This window comes from Hyaena hyaena, unplaced genomic scaffold, assembly GCF_003009895.1.
Source record: "Hyaena hyaena isolate Hyena2069 unplaced genomic scaffold, ASM300989v1 scaffold_904, whole genome shotgun sequence".
Taxonomy (NCBI): Eukaryota; Metazoa; Chordata; class Mammalia; order Carnivora; family Hyaenidae; genus Hyaena; species Hyaena hyaena.
The window spans coordinates 360,258-381,104 of record NW_024081540.1 but is presented as its reverse complement, the minus strand read 5'-3'; the positions used below and the strand labels follow the sequence as shown (position 1 = coordinate 381,104).

The 20,847-nt window shown below is 37.2% G+C and overlaps 1 protein-coding gene across 3 annotated transcripts in view; it reads right to left on the bottom strand.

The window, feature by feature from the left end:
* The window catches only part of HDAC9 (histone deacetylase 9), a 718,836-nt gene that overhangs the window by 351,424 nt on the left and 346,565 nt on the right, over window positions 1-20,847 (bottom strand). For all 3 annotated transcript variants that reach the window (XM_039220715.1, XM_039220713.1, XM_039220714.1), the window contains exons 10-11: window positions 18,152-18,362; window positions 17,463-17,680 (exon numbers count right to left, since the gene is read on the bottom strand). In XM_039220715.1, coding sequence (XP_039076646.1) covers window positions 17,463-17,680; window positions 18,152-18,362 — 429 coding nt within the window. The remainder of the gene's footprint in view (window positions 1-17,462; window positions 17,681-18,151; window positions 18,363-20,847) is intronic.

Below are 20,847 nucleotides of genomic sequence, written 5' to 3'. Positions count from 1 at the left end.
ACATGAAAGAGGAAGTACGGAGGTTTTAGTTATGTGTATAAGGGGTTGAAATAAGCGTAGAGAGCATTTCTGGCCCAAGGCACAGTATGTGTGCTGGAAAAAGGAGTTCAGTGGCATTAAAGCAAATGAAAGGTCAGTGGGGTTTGAGCACAGGAAGATGGGGAGAATGCTGGAGAGAGTTACAGCTTATACTACATTTGGGTTGAGAACAAGATTCTAGAGAAATAAGATACAATTTAGGATAAACCACAAATAAGATGTAAATATCGCCAATCTTAAGTTAGATATAATCAAGCTAAGAGAATATATACCAATCAAAATGTATGTCAAAATGAAGAAGGCAAATTTAAATATTAATTTCCTTTGTGCCTACAATCTAATTTCTATTGTTCCTGGGCTGTCAGCATAAGAACGATCACCCCATCACACTTTAAACGTCTCTAAGTACTTTATACGGAATTATTTGCAGTACCTTTGTACCAATGCTAACCAGTTCTTCATATCATAAATATATAATAAGTTGCATACTGCTGAGATTTTGGAGAAAAGAGACAATGTAATATTTCTGAACTTTGGCTATACAACTCTAGGATCCCGTTTAATTGGCTGTTAGAAAAAGAATCTGTAACACCATAGAAAATAAGCAGGATTTTCATTAAAAAGTCCCAGTTTGGGCTGGGATACCAGGGATAAGGACTTTGGGTGATAAGAATCCATTCATTATTCAGAGAGAGAGAAAAAAGAGTGAGATCTCATCATTCAGTCTTGCAAAGCTTACCTCCATCACTCACCTCAGGTGAGACATACAAGAGCAGGGTAGAGGTTGTTGTGAGGAGAAGAGAGTGATCTAAGGAAAGGTATTAGGTAGGTGAAGGAGGCTGCAAGAGCTCCTTGGAGGGACTATCTGCAGGCAGATTGCTACAGTTCCACCTTCTGGATGGATACTTGGTAAGCTGTAGAACTTTGCCTGCTCATTACCAAATCTTAACTGGAAAAACTCATGGGAGCTAGCTCATCAGAGATGGTGGGCCAAGGACACATATGAAGCAAGCAGACACCTCTGGAGGGTGTTCAAAAGTTCCTGCCCATAAGAACCTCTGCGAGGAAGAGAGAAGAAAAGAAAAATGACTATACAGGATGTGTGGCCATGAGATAGGAACTGAGGGGCCATAGAGCACAGGACCACTGTCCAGGAAATGCCATGTCAAAAGTCCCTGCTTACTGAGGAGTGGCTGCAACTTCTACAGCTTCTGAATGTTTGACTATGGGGCATATTCAGTAACTAAGAGGAAGCTACAGATACCACTCGCTAAGTAAAAGGATCATCTTGTTACCATTCGTCTTCTTTCCAGTCCCAACATGGCCACTCAGTACCTTGAATCTTGAGACTCTAATGGTCTTTTACCTCTGCTCTACTTTAGCACCCAATGTTGTGATTATACCCTGGCCCTGGTCTATTTTTTTAATGTTTATTTATTTATTTTGAGAGAGAAACAGAAAGAGCGGGAGATGGGCAGAGAGAAAGAGAGAAAGATAGAATCACAAGCAAGCTCTTTGTTGTCAGTGAGGAGCCCAATGCAGGGCTCAATCTCATGAACTGTGAAATCATGACCTGAGCTGAAATCAAAAGCTGGACGTTTAACTGACTGAGCCACTCTGGTGTCCCTGGCCCTGGTCTTTATTAGTAGCTGTGCACTTTCCTAAATCTCAGTTTCCATCATCATTCCCTTCTGGCTCATTCTCAGAATATTCTGACCCTAACCTCTCCTCAGGTCTGGAGGGTACTCTAAATGATTGAGCCTACCACATTCTTGCTGCCCACCCCTCCCTTATCCCTCACTTCCCTCCTTGCTGGACTATGCTCCATTCTCCATTATTAAAAATCACTCCCTTACACTGTCTTCAACTCTCCTGCCCTTTTTCAATATTGGTTTTACTGGAAAAGTAGGCTTCTAACCTTGATTAATACTGTATCTCTGCCAAACCCAAGCAGCTGAATAAGCTAGGAAACAAACAAACAAATTACAATCATGCTGAATGCTTCTCTTCAAATTCATGAAGCAAAACCATCAAAAGGGCTCCCTGTGCTGTCTGACAGTCCTACTATATTTCTTTAGTTAATTCATTCCCTCTCTTTCCATGACAATTTCAACCTACTGCCTCTCCCCTCCAACCTCTAATATCCAGACCTTTCCTTCATTCCCTGCTGATACTTTCCTTCTTATTTCACTGAGAAAACAGAAGTCTCCAAAGGGAAACTCAACATCCTGCTACCATCACATTTACCAAGCTGTCCCATTCACCCTTCCTCCTGTTTTTTGGAAAGCAACATCTTTGCTCTTATCGCAGTCCATCCCTTGGCTTATGGTCTGGATTCTACCCACTTCTGCAATTATCCATTCTGTCCTCCAACACACACTTACCCTCTCTGCTGGAATATTCTTATTTGTACATTTTCAAAATGATAATCTATCTAAAATAAAACCTCCCTTGTTCCCTCAACCAACACCATTATTTATCTCCCTCTATAACAAAACTCCTTATCTCTCTTCACTGTCTTCATTTCTCTTTTCCCATTGTCTTTAGAATTTATGCCAATAAGGCTTTCATCCACACTATATGACCGAAATCTCTCTTGTTAAAGTAAATAGTGATTGCATTAATTCTGAATCCACTGGCATTTTAAATAGGATGTTAAGAGTCAGCAAGGTAAAGCATTTCAAAAAGGGCACCAAGATGCAATCATAGCATATTTGAAAGTTAGAGACCTATATTACTACTGTTGGTTCAGCCAAAAATGAGACAAGCTGTGTGTTAATTTCCTGGAAAATAGTTTCTCATGGTTAACAAGTGTGTCAAAGAAAACTTCTAATACTGACCAAATGCCTAGTGTTCACAGAATACACCATGTGTACGTTTTAACAAAATACCTGAAATCTGACCTGTTAATGTATTTCTGAGGTCATAGACATACCCAGAAATCTCATCATTTAGCCCATGAATCACATTTGGTCCGTATTTACAACCTCACTGACAAGGATACGTATGTAACAATTTTCAGTGTGCAATAAAGAAACAACGCCATTTGTTCTAGTGAGTTTCTTTGGCTTCATCTACACTTGTGATGTACTAAAGGAAACATGAGAGAGAAAAATGCCAGAATGAATAATGCTATGATGACTGGGCAAAAAAACCCAAATAGCGAAATGATCTTCCAAGGGCAGAATTCCTTGATGGTTTGTAAAAGAAATGTTTCTTGACATAAAACAGTAACTTACGAGGGGAGATATATACATATAAAATGTAGTCACTGGTAACAACATTCTTCAAACCTTTATTTTATAAAAAAGGAATTTCAGGTCCAACAGAAGCTGAGCCATTTCCAGAAAAAAAAAAAAAGAATAGAAATCTAGAATTTTCTATATCCTTCCACTCTGCTTTCTCCTCTGAAACAGCTATATTCTGGTGATAACCTTATTAATATAAACATTAACATTATCTCCCTAAGTTCTAAACTTCATATCTAGCTGCTTCCACAACATCTTTCTTTAGATGTAGACTAACAGGTATCATAAACTTTAAATAGCTCAAAGAAAACCTTTATTCTCCTCCCACTCAAAAGTTTTGCTCACTTAATTTTCTCATCTGAGTGAACAGCAATACCCAACTGCATGAGTCAAAAATCTAGGACTTATCCTTGTCTCTCTCTCACTCATCTTTTGTTTTGTTTTGTTTTGTTTTAATAAATATCTGAAAGCTTAATTGATGCTTAGTAACAGTGCTTTGACACTTTTCTTTCCAGGTTATGAAGCAAATGCCAAAGTTTTCATGAACAACAACTGCCATTTTTTCACCATCTCTGAAATAAAATGTGCTCTTTGCGAAGTTTCACAAAATACAAGAGTGATAAATGGGATCTCCTGGGAGCCAGTTTTGCAAGATACAAATGCAGAGGAGGAGTTAACCAGACTTCTTCTTCCAGGTATTTGACTAAAGCTGTTTTTGTTTAAGCCATCAAATTTGCCAGAGTGGAAAAATTAGCAATTAGCATCAACAAGAAAAATCTACAAGCCAAAGTCATAGAAAACCTGTCTGCCAGGTTTTACTTATTTTAGATTTTTAAAATAAAAAATTACTTCATGTTGTTTGTAAGTTTCTGGCTATGTATGAAGACATTCAGTACTCAGATTATGTTGTGTTGTATGTGTTCTTGAACTTCAAATGTGACCATTACAAAGATGGTAGGGTCTAACCCTTTTCTAATTTGTACTGTCGCTGAGTGGCCCCAGATGCAGGGAGGAGCTGCCTGCTCACTCTCAGTGGGGTAGCAGAGTCTCTCTTTGGTTGAACATCTGGAGGTGATCCCCCAGCAAAGTTGAGCTGTTGCCTTGCTGGCTGCAAAACACAAGACGAAACATCTGTGTGACAGATAAATGCAAAGACTTGTGTGAATCTCGGCTGAGGGCCCATCTGTAAAATACACCGTGTGTCGTGTCATTCATCTGACACCAGGTGAGTTACTTTGGTGGGGAACCCAGCAGAGAGGAAGATGATGGCTGTGCTTCTCCTTCCCCTTTAATCTGGGCTCTTCCTCATCTGTCAGTATTTCTCTGTATCCTCCATGCTACCACACAGACATTGTACTGAATGCTAAGAATGTTGCAGGCACTCTATGACCATTCTGGGTTTGTAGCATACACTCATACATACTCACACCGACCTTCTATGGACCAGATATGATAATTTATCTAAATTTCTAACATCTTAAGTGTTGCAATACTTATCAATCGCCGCTAGGATCATAATTATAGCAAATCTGTAACTACAGTGTTTTATATTCCATGTTAAATATCATCTAGTCTATTGGCAAATGATGTAAATTTCATGAAATAATATTTAACGGCTGTGTTGCTAACCTTTACACATGAGCACATTCAGCTCATCTCTGTGTAAGTTACTCTGAGACAAGTCTAGAAGTCAACATAAGTGCTGTCAAATAAAGTATCTTTAAATTCCATATTTTAAATTTTTCCCACAGAGATCTTTCATGTCCCCACAAATATCTTCAGATTTGGAATGGCAACTAAGAACAAGAGTGTGGAAGGAGTAAATCTGTTTCTGATGGACATCTGGTTTTCTGAAATTGTCAACAACCCATTAAACACAAGTGTTTGAATGTGATTATTAAACTATGCAAAATGACCTTCAACCCAACTCATCACTTTCTTATTCTGCCTCAGATTTTAAGACAGATTTTACTTGAGGAATGGCAATGGCACAAGTTTTTGTTTTTGTTCTTGTTTTTGCTTTTAAATAAATGCAAAATTCTTCTTTTGGAAAATGAAACCTTTCCCTTAAGCTCCAAGGAAACTAGATTGTAAAACAATGATAAAATTCTGTCTCAAATCACAAATAGATTAGGAATGTACCAACTGTTCTCAAATACAACATGCAGAGCTTGGAGGGTTGTCAAATCAGGAGGTCTACTTAGAGAAGAACTCTACCTCACGCAAAAATTCTCCATGTCATTTCACTTCCGTGCATTTTAGGGAAATAACCAGAAGAACCAAAACTAAATGACAAGAGAAATATTTTCTAAGTATTAGCTCATCATTCACATAAATTAAAAGTTTAAACTGAAAAATATGCCTTCTTCCCAGTATTGAAGACATATGAAACTAATCGAGGGATTAAGTCAATTCTAAATAAACACGTATTTATCTTTATAACTTTAAATTGTTGTCTAAAACAACATGTGCAATTAAAATACGCTTTTCTGGCTTCAAAACATCCTCATATTTCAATAACTTAAATAGGTGTTAACTTCTGGAACTGGAAAGGATACTGAAAATTTTCCTCCTTCCAGGGAGTTTGAGAAAGTTACCCACTCGCTCTTTATTCATTTGACAATTGTTGTTGAACCCTTACTATATGCCACACCCTGAGAAGAGCAGTCAGTTAGGCAAGCTCTCAGAAGAGAAAATAGAGAGTAAGCAACTAAAGACTGTAATTTAATGTGGTAAGGAATGATGGGGGAAGGGGTGAGCATCTGTGTCTAATTTGTGTGGGCAGGAAAGGCCCTCAGAAGAGGTGAGGTTTAAGCTACGATGGACTCCAACACCAAGGTCAAGTTATGAAAAGATCTGGAGGTTGAACCTTCCATACAGTACAGTGGCAAGCACAACTCCTGGAGACAGAATGACATTCCCTACAGACTGGAAGAGAGGCCAACATGGCTGAGGCTCAGCAAGTAAGAGAAGAGAGTAGGAGATAAGGTCAGTGGGGGGTCAAGAGCCAAAATATGACAGCCCTGTAGGCTACAAAAAGATATTTGTATTTTTTAAATTAATGTTTTATTTATTTCTGAGAGAGAGAGAGAGAGAAAGAGAGAGAGAGAGAGAGAGAGAGAGGCAGTGTGAGCAGGGAAGGAAAGGTCAGAGAGAGAGGAAACACAGAATCCGAAGCAGGCTCCAGGCTCTGAGCTGGCTGTCAGCACAGAGCCTGATGTGGGGCTCGAACCCAAGAACTGCGAGATCATGAGATCACGACCTGAGCTGAAGTGGACGTCCAACTGACTGAGCCACCCAGGTGCTCCAAGGTATGTGTATTTTATCTACTAAACAATAAAAAGCAACTGGGGAGTTTTAAGCAAGCCATTAACATGATTTGATTTGCATTTATTTGTAAATGATCACTTTGGCTACTGTAGAAGATTGGATTCTGGTGGGCAAAAGTAGAAACAGAAAGCCCTGACTTTTAAGACATAAAAACCTTAGCAAGAGGCTGTTACAAGACTTAACTAGAACACAAATGACCTATTTTCCCTTCTTTTACAGCACTGTGTCATTTTATGTCTTTTTATATTGCGTAATAGAATTTTCCCCTAATAATCCCCTTTCCAGTCTTCAGTTGATATATTTTCTTTCAACTTTTTCTTTCTTTGGTTTTTTGGGGTAATGAACAGAGGCACAGTTAAGGAAAGGCACCCTTGGCAATTTTGGACTGTGTCTCAGAAGAGACAAGATCTCAAAGGCAATGATCTTCAAATCAATTGAATGAGAAACACCTCCCTTTCTCCCCATTCGTCAACCCTGACTATGGTCATCTGGATAGTAGTACAAACCCTATTTAAAATGGATGACCAAGAATAAACCCTAGAAAATAATTGCCACATGGAAATGTGGGCCCCAGTGTAGCCAGATTTTCAATTTTTCTGACAATGCCAGAAATAAGATTTATATTTGAAATCTTTCTATTTTTAAAGATTGACAAAAAGTTGAAATGCTGTTTAAGATGCCTGGCTGTCCAACAACAGCAGTTCAATGGAATGGATCCAGTCTGCTAAGTGTCCACCTATGACCTCTGAAAATAACCCCTTACGGCCCTTCTTCCTTAAGCATTCTATGCTTTAGATCATTGAGAGCTGATGTCTGCTTGCTCTTAAAATATACCATCCTTTATACTTGTTATTTGTTTTATGTTTTCTACATGGTCAAAAATTCAACTACTTTGCCTGGGGCTGGAGGTAGGGGTAGGAATTGACTACAAAGAGCAACACAAAGAAAGTTTGGAAGTTGAGGGAACTGTTATCTATCTTTATTGCGGTAATTATATGACAATATGCATTTGTCAAAACTCACTGAATTATAGAGGAAAAGGAATACATTTTGCTGTGTAAATTATACCTCAATAAATAATTCATAATTAACCGTAAAGAAAAAAAGGTCTGCTCCATGATGAATACAAAGACTCAAGCTGGAACAAAATTTAGTAGTTCGCTTTACAGCAAAGTAGCTTGATGCAAGATTGAGGCAAGTAGGAAATGTGTGTCTTGGAAATATTTTAGCACTTCCAGATAACCATCTTCATTAACAGAATAAGAAGAAAAGAACTATTAGTGCCAAATAAGAATGTAAATACCACATTAGATTTAAGTTGTGCTTACCGTGTTTACAAAGCACTCTGAGTACATCCTTTCATGTAATCCTCACTATAAATCTCTAAAACATGCAGATTAGAGAATTACTAAACAAGGAAGCTCAATACTTTGTCCAAAGTTGCAAAACTAACAATTCTGCAGGACATCAGAAACTTCTCTTGGAAATGTTACCAAGCATTCTAGACTTTGCAACTCATATGACCTATACATTATATAGAACTATCTTTGACTAGAATGATCTGTTTGCAGGCCTATGAACCATTCAAGGGAAAGAACAGGCCTTCTTTATTTTCATTTTCAGAATGCAGCATAGTGGTTGCTAATAAACCATTGTGGAACACCATCAATGACTCCATGCCAGGAAATTATTTTTAGAAGTGAGTTTTTATTGCTGGTTGATACAACTAAGTCAATAGCAAGAGAGTAACAGTACATTTTGGATATGGGAGCTTAGCCCTGGATACAATTCTGCCTGAAGGAATGGGAATACTCTAGATCATATGATATTTCAGGGTCACTATAATCCCTTAGATTTTGTAAGCATTTAGAGAAAGGGCAGAAAGATACAGGGGAAGAAAACTAAAATCAAGAATTTATATGCAGCCAAAATCTAGAGCAAAGGAATTGCTACATATTGGTGGTTTTCATGTCCACTAATCACTTAGCTATATTAAAAATTCCTTAGTTAAGACTTAATTATTTCATCCTGTTAAATGAAACTATTTGTCAAGGTTGAGAAACAACCAAATTATTTAGCTTTCCTTTCTCTTTGAACAGCCTGGAATCAACATCAGTCAAACTACTCACATGGTTTAATTCCCCAGATATTTTTCTTTCCCCTATTTTCTTACCTCATAGTCATGTCCAACTATTGTTTTTCTCATTCAGTAAAAGCGTCTCTGACTAGATTAACAGTGCAGAGTGAAAAGGAAAGGTCGAGGTCCTTCCCTTGGTCTTCAAGTTATGAAAGCAGCACTGGGAACGTTTACGAAAGTTACACATTAATCCACTGAAATGGTCATTTAGTTTCTTTTACAAACATAGGATTTCATCACATCTAATAATAAAGCAACAAGCCATTTTCTGTATATTATAAACCATCAACTTGTAATTATGTAGTGAAATGCTTCTATATGAATCCTCTATGATGATGTAAGCCAGTATGGCAGTAAGTGGTTTTTTTTTTTTGAAGCTCAGCACATACCTACACGGATCTATTTACACTGAGCTAATCACGTCGAAATAACATCTATTTAAGGGCAAAGTCAAAGTTTCTTTTATAAACCTCTATAGATAGATAAATAATCTAGGAGGCTTTTTACTGTTATAAAATTAAGACTGCTTTTCAGTGCCTGCTAAAGTTTTTGGACATACTATCCATCTAATGGGCAAAAATGTAATCCTAAATCGTTGATTAAAGACTCTGCATGGAAACATACTGTCAAATGGATAGAGAGAAATTAAACCTGACAACGGTAATGCCTATTTTCCTAAATGAAAGACCAGTTCAAGTTTCTACTCATCCATTTTTCAAAACTTAAAACAAGGCATTTTCCAACCACCCAGAGAGGAGATGCCAAATTTGCATTTCAGTTGAACTTGATGAAGTCAGTAGACTTTCAGCACCAGGCGGACTCAGAACTCTTATGAAAGGATGTGCACCCAATCTAAAGAAATGGCAATTTTACAGCATGCAAGAAAGGCATGAAACATGGTCAGGCTAGGCTGTACTACACATACTGCACTCTCGGAAAATTTATAATGCAATGGATATCTGAATGTCTCATCACATAAACCAACTTCCAAATTAGTCATTGTAGGGAGGACAATGTGTGAAAAGTTGGGAAGTAGGATCAGGAAAACAAATTTCTTCATCCCAGCAAATCCAAACCAATCCCAAAAATAAATAAATACGTAAAATAAGATCACCCTCCTGTTTTTTTTTTTTTTTTTTGCTTGTTTACCTTGTCTTTAGTTTTAAGTTTTATATTTTCTGGCAAAAATAAAATTAGGAAAAACTTGTCTTGGAGCACCTGGCTGGCTCAGTCGGTAGAGCACATGACCCTTGATCTCAGGGTCGTGAGTTCAAGCCTCACATTGGGTGTGGAGCCTACTTAAAATAAAAATTTATGTTAAAATAAGAGGGGTGCCTGGGTGGCTCAGTCAGTGGAATGTCTGACTCTTGATTTCAGTTCAGGTCATTATCCAAGGGTCAAGAGATTGAGCCCCACTTAGGGCTCTGTGCTGAGTTTGGAGCCTGCTTAAGATTCTCTCTCTCACTCCCTCTCTCTCTCTCTTCCATTCTGCCCCTCTCCCCCACTCACGCACTCTCTCTCTAAAAATAAAAATTTTAAAAAAGAAGTAAAAAAGAGTAATTTTTTTAAAAAAAAGATAACCTTGTCCTCTGCTTGGTGAACACTAAAATCATAAGTACACATTTAGGTTCAGGACAGGCTTTTGTGTCATATCACCTATGTCAGAAGCCCAGCTCTATCAACGGCTAGCTAGCCTCATCCCTGGGTCAATGTATTTAAGCCCTTTAAAATTAATTTTCTTGATATTAAAAAGACTTGTTAAGTCTGAGAAGATAATATGAATAAGAATGTTAGCATTGTGCCCCAGCTTACAGTGGGTCCTACTTATAAAAAGCCGGTATTACGTGAAAGATCCTATCCCTAAGGTACCTATGGAGAAGGTGCTGAGAAGAGGCACAGTGCATAAAAGATATACCAGGAGTAATAGGTGCAGCAAAAAGCAAAAATGGGTCCTCATCTAATTATACTTAAAATTTTAATCTTCCCACAAGAAAGCCATGGATATACTTACCTTTATTAAAATAAAACTAATACAACATGTTTCCTTGCTGTTTGATAATAGGAAGTGAGACTTAAAAAATGTAAACTTTCTGCAAATGACATATCAGATAAAGGGTTAATATCCAGAATCTATAAGGAACTCACCAAACTCCACACCCGAAAAACAAACAACCCAGTGAAGAAATGGGCAGAAGATATGAACAGACACTTCTCCAAAGAGGATATCCAGATGGCCAAAAGACACATGAAACAATGCTCAGCATCCCTCCTCATCAGGGAAATACAAATCAAAACCACACTGAGATACCACCTCACGCCAGTCAGAGTGGCTAAAATGAGCAAATCAGAGAACTCTAGATGCTGGCGAGGATGTGGAGAAACGGGCACCGTCCTACACTGTTGGTGGGAATGTACACTGGTACAGCCCCTCTGGAAAAGTGTGGAGGTTCCTCAGGAAACTAACAATAGAACTCCCCTGTGACCCAGCAATAGCACTGCTAGGAATTTACCCAAGAGATACAGAAATGCTGATGCATAGGAGCACATGGACCCCAATGTTCATAGCAGCACTCTCAACAATAGCTAAAACATGGAAAGAGCCTAAGTGTCCATCAACAGACGAATGGATCAAGAAGATGTGGTTTATCTATACCATGGAATACTACATGGCAATGAGAAACAATGAAATCTGGCCATGTGTAGCCACATGGATGGACCTTGAGGGTGTTATGCTGAGCGAAATAAGTCGGGCAGAGAAGGACAAATATCATATGTTTGCACGTATAGGAGGATTAGGAGGAACTTAACTGAGGAACAAGGGGGAGAAGAAGGGGGGAAATGGTGGGGGAAAGGGAGAGAGGCAAACCATGAGAGACTCTTGAATGCTGACAAAAACTGAGGACTGATGGATGTGGGGGGGAGGGGGGATGGGCATGGAGGAGGGCACTTGTGGGCCTGAGCACTGGGTGTTATGTGGAAACTAATTTGACAATAAACTATTTGTAAAAAAAAAAATGTAAACTTTCTGGAATGCAACATCTTTACAGTTGTTCTTCAAATAAATTTCCTTGGTAACAGATATACTTTGCTCAATAGTGCACAAAATAGTTTTATTTTAGAACCACTTTCAGGGATATTTTGTAAGAAAAAATAACACACACACACACACACACACACACACACACACCCTATGTTTGTGTGTGAGCACAGGCATCAAAGAATATAGTTCCCTGGGTTGCTGCGGATGGATGATCGGGGAAAAGGAGTAGGTATGAATCGTGAGGGGTTATGAAGAATATGTAACATTTCTGTTAGAAAACTATGTCAAGAAAAAGAACACAACAGATAATACTCAAATAAAGGGTCAAATTCTCTTCTAAATATTAATGAAAACTCCCCATTTGCTCCATTCCAGCATTTGAGCAAAATTATATTCATGCCCTGTCAGACATAATATCTACCTGTTTTAATAAGGGCAATGCAGGACATCTGCTTAGACTCCCTTTTACTAATCTTGTTTTAGATACATTTTTATTATGATAAAGTAACACTCATGTCAAAATGCCTAAGTATCTTAGTAATAAATATATAATAAATACTTATATCTACAGTGAACTTTGACATATGTAAGATATCATCTCATGATTTATCTGGGTTTTTAAAAAAAGTGTTGGCTGATGTCCAGTCATAGGAATGTATAAGATATTTATCACAGAGTATATTACAAAGAAAGAAAGAAAGAAAGAAAGAAAGAAAGAAAGAAAGAAAGAAAGAAAGAAAGAAAGAAAAAAAAGAAAAGAAATGAAATAAAGGAAGGAAGGAAGGAAGGAAGGAAGGAAGGAAGGAAGGAAGGAAGGAAGGAAGGAAGGAAGGAAGGAAGGAAGAAAGAAAAAAAGAAAGAAAGAAAGAAAGAAAGAAAAAAAGCAAGATATAAAAAGGATCAGAGAATCCAAAGAGGTAACTAAACAAGTTTCAAGTTTTATTTCCTCAAAGAAAATAATTTTCTTCCTCATGTTCCCTATCCTAGTACTTAACACATTGTATTGCCATTTACTGAATATTCCACTCCCTTGCTCCCCACACTTTAAGCTCTATGAGGATTCTGAGTGTTATTTTCTTAGTGACTAAAATAGTGTCTGGCACAAAGCAGAATTCAATGAGTTGCTAAATGGATAAATGCATCATAAATTAGTATTTCATTCAAATAAGTACTGAATGAAGAAAGACGTTTCTTAAATTTTTCTGCTCATGTGGTTTTGATAGAATGAATATGAAAAACATAGGTATTAGAAAAATTCTAATTAAAATAGAAATTATTTAGTGTGCATCAATTCTATTCTATAAATACTATAACAGAGAAATAATTCCAAGAATAATGTCATTGAGCAAAGGGGCAGAGGTCAAGGCCAGATTATCTCACAACACAAAAGCCTGAAGACCCTCAGGAAAATTTCTGCATATCATTCAGATAGTGTTCAACTAGAGATTTGCCTTCCTATTAATTAGGCAGTAGTTGGAATACTTCTTCAAAAACCATACAAATGTCTAAGTAACTGCAGTGTACCAGCAAAATCTGTGGCAATATTCAAATTTAAAATGATCCCAGAAGAAAATCAGCAATACCCTCTTACTTTTTTGTTTGCCACTTTGTATTTATGGGGAAAATTCTACTTTAGAAACTATTTTTACCTTTCAGTAAATAAACAAAAAATACCTGGCAAAAGCAACAATTCTCCCTTTTTTTTCCTTAATGTTTACTGTTTACTTTTGAGAGAGAGAGAGAGAGAGAGAGAAGAGTGTGTGCACATGAGCACAAGCAGAGGGAAGGGCAGACAGGGGTAGACAGGGTCCAGAGAAGGCTCCATGCTGACAGCAGAGAACCTGATGCGGGGTTCAAAATCGCAAACCACATGATCATGACCTGGTTGGGTGCTTAACCGAGAAAGCTACCAGCATCAATCTTCTTTTGATACTAGCATAAAGAAACTTGGTTTTTAAAAAATGCCCACAAGTCATCATTTCATGAATGTACCAGACATTATAAACAGAAATTGTTTAATGCATTTGTGAATATTTTAAATGTCTCAAGAAAAAGAATAAATAGTATAAGCTATGATTTTCTTATGGTTAAACTTTTCAAAATATCTTCAGTGAAATTAAAATATTCAACCTGATGAGCAGAAAGACAAATCATTCTGACAGGTTTTCCACTCACTTTTCTACCTTGTCCCACGGTGTGGATATAACAATACAAATACTGTATATACCCATTCCAGGGATATTTCTGCTAAGCGACTCAAGTACTTACACCATAATTGTATGAGACAAATAATTCTTATGATACACAAATTTCCCATGTAAATGTCATTAAAGTATCAAGCAATGGGTAGGTAAGGTATTTACTATGAGTAATAATATTTACATTGTATAGTTATAATAAGCAGGAATGACTGCTTTCATAAATGCATTCAAATAATAGCAAGATATGACAAAACTTTCACAATTTAATAAGTAAAATAGTATATAAACTGAAAAATATAGGTTTGCTTCGAATTCTTCTAATGATGATTAGCAATTCCATTACATGATTAAAAGTTTCATACCAAGGGGAGGGGTTCCTGGTTGGCTCAGTTGGTCGAGCACTGACGGGCTCAGGTCACGTTCCTATAGTATGTGAGTTCGCGTCCCATGTCGGGCTCTTTGCTGACAGCTCGGAGCCTGGAGCCTGCTTCAGTTTCTGTGTCTCCCTCTCCCTCTGCCCCCTTTCTTCTCTCTCTCTCTCTCGCTCAAAAAAAATATAAAACATAAAAAAATTTCATACTAGCAGGGCACCTGAGGGGCTCAGTCAGTTAAGCATCCAACTCTGGGTTTTGGCTCAGGTCATAATTTCATGGTTGGTGGGTTCAAGTCCTGTGTCAGACTGACAGTGCACACACAGCCTGCTTAGAATTCTCTCTCCTTCTCTCTTGGCTCCCCTCCCTCAAGAATAAATAAACATTTTAAAAAATTTTATATCAGGAAGGATAATCATATTTAATACGCTATAGGTGAGAGAGAAATATGCTTATTTTTTTCTTTTGTTGTCACTGCATTTTTTTTGCTTCTCTAAATCTTAAAAAAAGTTGAACGAGCAAAAGGAAAGGATATTTTCAAATATGTTATCTGTATGCCTATGTCTTTATGCGAGCATATATTTCCTTCTACTATAAGTAGCTCAAGAGCAGGGACCATGTTTTTATTGATGCCAACTATTTGGCTCCAATTTGAATGGATTCAATATAGATTCATCCATTTTAACAGGAAAAAATGACATAAATTAAATTTTCTGTGGTTATTTTTCATTAATGGGTATTCAAAATGGTTAGAATATACATAAATATATAACTATAAAGAAACATGTTGGTTTTTGGCATCTAAGTTATGGCCCTCACATAATGTGAAATAAATGTTTTCATCACCTCCTGGGGAAGGGGGAACAGTAGCAACTCATTTCTTGATGGTTCTATGGTGAATACTTCAGAAGAGGTCAGAGATTCAATATTTTCTTCTTTAAGATTCTTCTCTGTTCCCTTACACAATTGAGGGCAGGTGAAATATTTTCAAAATCTGGAGAATACCCAATGTACATATGCCACTTGATCAAACATATGGAATACATACTTGGAGAGAAGCCAAGTGGAGACCTGCCTGAGTAATCTAAACACCCAAGCTGAGAGGGGTTAATATATAAAGATCAGCTTTGTACTTTGAAGTTTTCTGGACTTCATTTTGCCTAATTAAGACAAGATTTAATAGTCAAACCACTGTACAAACATGTACCTGAAAGTATAGGTTTGTTTCTAATTTTGGGAAGAATTCTTAACAGATTCCAGGGAATCAGCTCCACATGGGAGTAGGTCTCTGATAAGATTTGCTTTTCTCATTGCTCAAATGCAAATGCCTGCTTTTCATCTAAGTTTCTTCCATGTGACTGAGGTTAGCATCCGCCTGTCAAAATCTCAAGTGTGACACTAAAATATAAAGATTCTGTTATTAGCATACCACTGAGTCTGAAACACCAGCATCTTTAGGTCGTGAAAAATGTATTCCAAAATATTCTTAAAAATATTCATAGGAATCTAACGAACCTAATTCCAGATCAAAATATTATGAGGCAAAAGCTAGGATTCCCAAACTTTCTTTCTTCATAATTTTTTTCTCACTAGTCACTGGACAATTTTCCAAGAATACCCAGTAGTTTTAAGTAATGGTGAGAGAACACAAAACAAAAAACTGAACTCTACCATCAGATAGCAAACATATGCAGGGCCACATTTAAGTCAACGAGTACTCTACTACTACACAAGAAGGAAATTGATCTCCTCCAGTGAGACTGATTTGATAAATTTACAGAAATGCAATAGCAACGAAACAAGCATAAATCTGATGATATATAAAGATTATGCAATATAGTGAAATATAGTCTACAGTAGAATGAAAGATGGCAGGATAGGCAGTTACCACCGCCATCCACCCACAGCTCCTACCTCCCCAATCCCACACACATACACATCATCTTTGAAAGCATCAAAGGGCTGGGCTGGAGAAATTTCTGTTCAGTAGTATTGTCTTCAGCCTGTGTTTCCTTCATGGCTCTGCCCTGTTAAGCTGGAGGCCAAAGAGAAGAGAAAAACTCTTGCCCTACCTATCATATACTTACTGCAATAAAGTGAGCACATGATAAAGATCCCCTTTCTCCTAAGTGCTATTAGAAAGATCATTTGAACTTTGTCCTAGAGGTTTTGCTTTGTTTATATCACAATACAATAAAGCTTTTAAATAGTAATCCATTTTTAAGCTACCTATCAGTAAACAGAATGCCATTTCTTAATATACAACCTTTCTCCATGATATGTATTTTAGGTGACACAGTAACAATGAAGAGTGAATAGAATTATGATATCCAGGACCATAACACTGTCCAGGAAGAAGAAGACTCTGCTTTGTAAACTCATAGCAGAGAGTAGTGGCAAATCAGGGTAGATAACTTTTGGTTATGAATTCATTGAAAATGTTTTACTGGCCTGGCCTGTCTGATATTGTTATAGTGTAATCACTGTTTCTTTGTGGTTGCCTCAGCAGGAGAGCTCCTAAGGATGTGGTGTGATACAGACATCAGCTTTCCATTTTGGCCACAACAAGGCTGCCAGAAAATTACCACATATTTCTGAGAAATTGCTTCAAACACTGTTTGGAATAAAGTGGGGCATACTAAAAAATAAATATAACATAGATACGTACAAGTTGCTGAGAAATACTCTGTTGGCTAACCTTGTCCTATCTGCCTGCACCTGTGCAAACTTTTTGAGCTGTCAATCCACCGCATACAACTCTGCCTCAAGCCTTTCCTACACTACCAGAAAATGGGGTTCTGTACCCAAGTACCTGTATGTGCTTTTGTATTAAAATAGGTCCTCAGTCATAAAAGCCCTTACTAATCTATAATCTCAATTTTGGTATAATTGAGATTGCTGTAAACATCCTGTGACTGTTGTGATGGTGCAAATACTGATATTGGGATGCTGTCCCTGAGGGCTGGGATGATGATCTCCTTTTGACGGTAATGGATAGATACCAACATTCTCCTCTCATGCGCCCAGATCATTAAAGAGAACCTCAATTCTCCCCATTGGTGGATACGACATTTTGACTTTGGCTTGGGGGCTTACTTTGTTCATGTGGATCTGCTGCTGGTATTGCTTCTGTTTCTCCAAGAATTGCTGGTGTTGCTGCTGAATGACCAGCTGAGCCAATGTGCTCTGAGGCAAAGGTGCAGACTGGGTTCGATTCAGGGGTCTGTGACGGGGTAATTTGTGGGTACCTCTAATGCCAGGTGAAATTCTCTCTTTTGTTGCCAATGGAGACTGAGGATGTAAGGGAACTCCGCCTGAAAAAAGATATATATATATATATATGTACACACACACACACACACACACACACACACACACACAATTTGCTTTATAAAAGACAAAAAGCCAAAAAGCCACAGAAAATAGATATATGAGAAATTTGATGAAAACTAGTGATTCTTCTAGGCAAACATGCCAGAGAAAATGCCAGGCAGAAATGCCAGAAATGGGTACAGGCAGAAATGCCAGGGCATTAAATAGGTATGCATCTCACTAGTGACTCACCAGTAATTGACTCTGATATGTACGAAGGTTTAATATAAGGTGTTTTCACCACCATGTATTTAGAGGAATAAATGAAAACAGTAGCCTTTCCCACAACACCAAGTGTCAGGGAGACCCTTGTATGACACTGTAAATCTTTAACAAGGTCTTGGGATAAAGTTACATTACGTTAGAACACTGATAAAATAAAGCCCTAAGCTGATGGTGCCATTCTTAATTACCAGTCACAAGAAGCTTTTGCTGTCTCATTTGTTCTTTCAGTAATAAATGCTGCAGGAGAGCTTGGTGGCTGCTGTTGGGTTTCCCTTCCAAAGCGACATGGGGATGGCCTGAAGATGCTGGGATGCTGCCCCCATACTGCCCAGGCAGATGAACACCTTGTCGGAGCGTCTGAGTCTCACACTTCTGTTTTTCTTTGAGTGAATTTGAAGCCTGTGTCAAGAAATAATAAAGATGTTAATCCTCTTTCATCCATTAGGTCTGTACACCATTAGATGAGTTTCTTATTCCATCAGTCTCCCTTCCCCTACGCAAAAGAAATTCCATCTTACTGATGGCTGAATAGGGAAAATGTATATAACAGCATGTCTTTTTTTTTCTCCTAGTTTTTTTTTTTTTAATTGAAGTATAGTTGACATACAACACTATACTAGTCTCAGGTGTACAACATAGTGATTCGGCATTGTTGAAGTGCTCATTATGAACTGCTCACCATGATAAGTGTAGTTACCATCTGTCACCATATGAAGTTATTACAATCTTATTGACTATATTCCCTATGCTGTACTTTACATCCCCTCAACTTATTTATTTTACAACTGGAAGTTTGTACCTCTTAATTGCCTTTACCAATTTTGCCCAAGAGCATGTCTTTTTAAACTACCTGCATTAACAAAGAAGAAATAAAAATAATGTGGAAGCACGGGAGACAATTTAGTATTGAGTAGCATTGTACTGAACTTAAAGATTATTTTAGCATTAAATAATAACACTACTAATTTCAGGCTAATAACTGGGAAATTTAATTTTAAAATATCTGAATATATTGTTTAAATAAAAGGTATACTGGAAACATAAAATTGATTCAAAGTGCTGAACTAGTGACTGTATCTTAGCAATTAGGAAGCTGAAGAAAAAGAGAACCTGGGTGGCCCAGTCCATTAAACATCTGACTTTGGCTCAGGTCATGATCTCACGGTTGGTGAGTTTTTGAGCCCTGCATCAGCTTCTGTGCTAACAGAGTAGAGCCTGCTTGGGATTCTCTGTCTCCCTCTCTCTGTCCTTCCCCCTACCCCTCAAAATAAATAAATAAACGTTAAAAAAAGAATCTTGGATAAGACAGTCTATAATTTTGGAGTTTCACGCAGAAGGAGCAATTCCTCTAATGACCTCTAATAAGTTCACAGAGCTGTAGGTTTTCAGTATTTAATTTTTAAAATAAAATTCTTCAGCCAACTCAATGAAAGGTTGTATAAAATATGCAGGAATTTGATTTAAACATGTATTTTATATTAATTCATAGCAGATCCCCAAATCTCTAAATATTGAAAATGACACTCCAGATACTTTTGTTTAATAAAATAAACTACAAGTGAAATTAGATCAAATAAAAATGCTATTAAGAACTTGAAATGTATGATAACACAGTAATAAGGCAATAATAATTATATCATCAATAGTAATAATGAATTATCCTATTCAAAGAATTTAATGAATGGAGGTCATTTTGGCATTACAAAAGCAGAAGTCTAATACCTCAAAATTATATGGCATGTTTCTTTTCAAAACTCATGTTTCATCTTTCAAAATTGCTGTGCACCAGGGAAGCAAAGCAATTTTCAGTGATGGAGAAATTGAAGGACAAAGAGGTAAATGGTTTGTCTTAGTCACATGGCAAGTCAACACAATGTTTAATCTAGAAGTGATTCCTTCTCCTGGCCTCTTTTCCTTAAAAGTTCCCACTATTCAGCAGGGAAATGGAATATTAGATATCCCTTTGCCAAAGCAATGCTAAACTTGAAAAATTAATTGTGATGGCCTCATCCACACCAAAATGGAAGCAAAGAAAAACGAAACTTCAATCCAAACCACATTGGTTTATTCATCCGACGGCACCAAATTGTATTACCATTGAAACATTAAATGGTCTGGCGTTAGTACTTGGTCCTTTGGGAAAAAATTCTCTCTGACCACATTAAAAGTGGTGTATGTTTGTGTTAGCTGGTAGGAATGACTTAGAACATGCAAAAAAAAGTGGAAAGAAATTCCTATTCATGTGTCATAAGAAGCCTTTGTGTTAGTATTTGCTTATCATCTGAAGAATAGGAAAAAATAGAAGAAAAATAATTTTTAATAAGTGGAGATGTGAAAATACCATCCATGAACATTTAAGTTTAGTTTCATCCTTAATTCCTTTTTTTTCTTTTCCCTAGAACCAATTGTTTACTAATGGCTCATGTGGAATTTCAAGGGCATAGCTGAAATTAGTAGTTTTAAGCCTTTCTTCTTCAATCCCAGACAGAAAACAACAACCAAATTTTGCTTTTCCCTAATTGGTAGAAGGTTACTATATCATGTAAGAGAACATTTCACTCTATTAAAAATACCAAGTATAATCAGGTATCTCTTTGATTGCTTTTATAACATGTACTGAACCCAATTACAAAATTTATCATTTAGAAATGTTAGGATAAGGTGCTTGTGCGTAAAGTAGCGTACCATGTACAGGTCTTATATTCTGAAGATAAATTAATCACAAAATGGTCAACTCTTTACAATTTCCTGGTGTGGGCATATTATAAAAGATGTGAATCTGACAAGCTGGACTCTGTGGAAGATGTGCTGCTAAAGTCTGGCAAAATTGGTGCCAAGGGTTGGAATAATGTTCTCTTTAAACCTAATGCAGGGACGCCTGGGT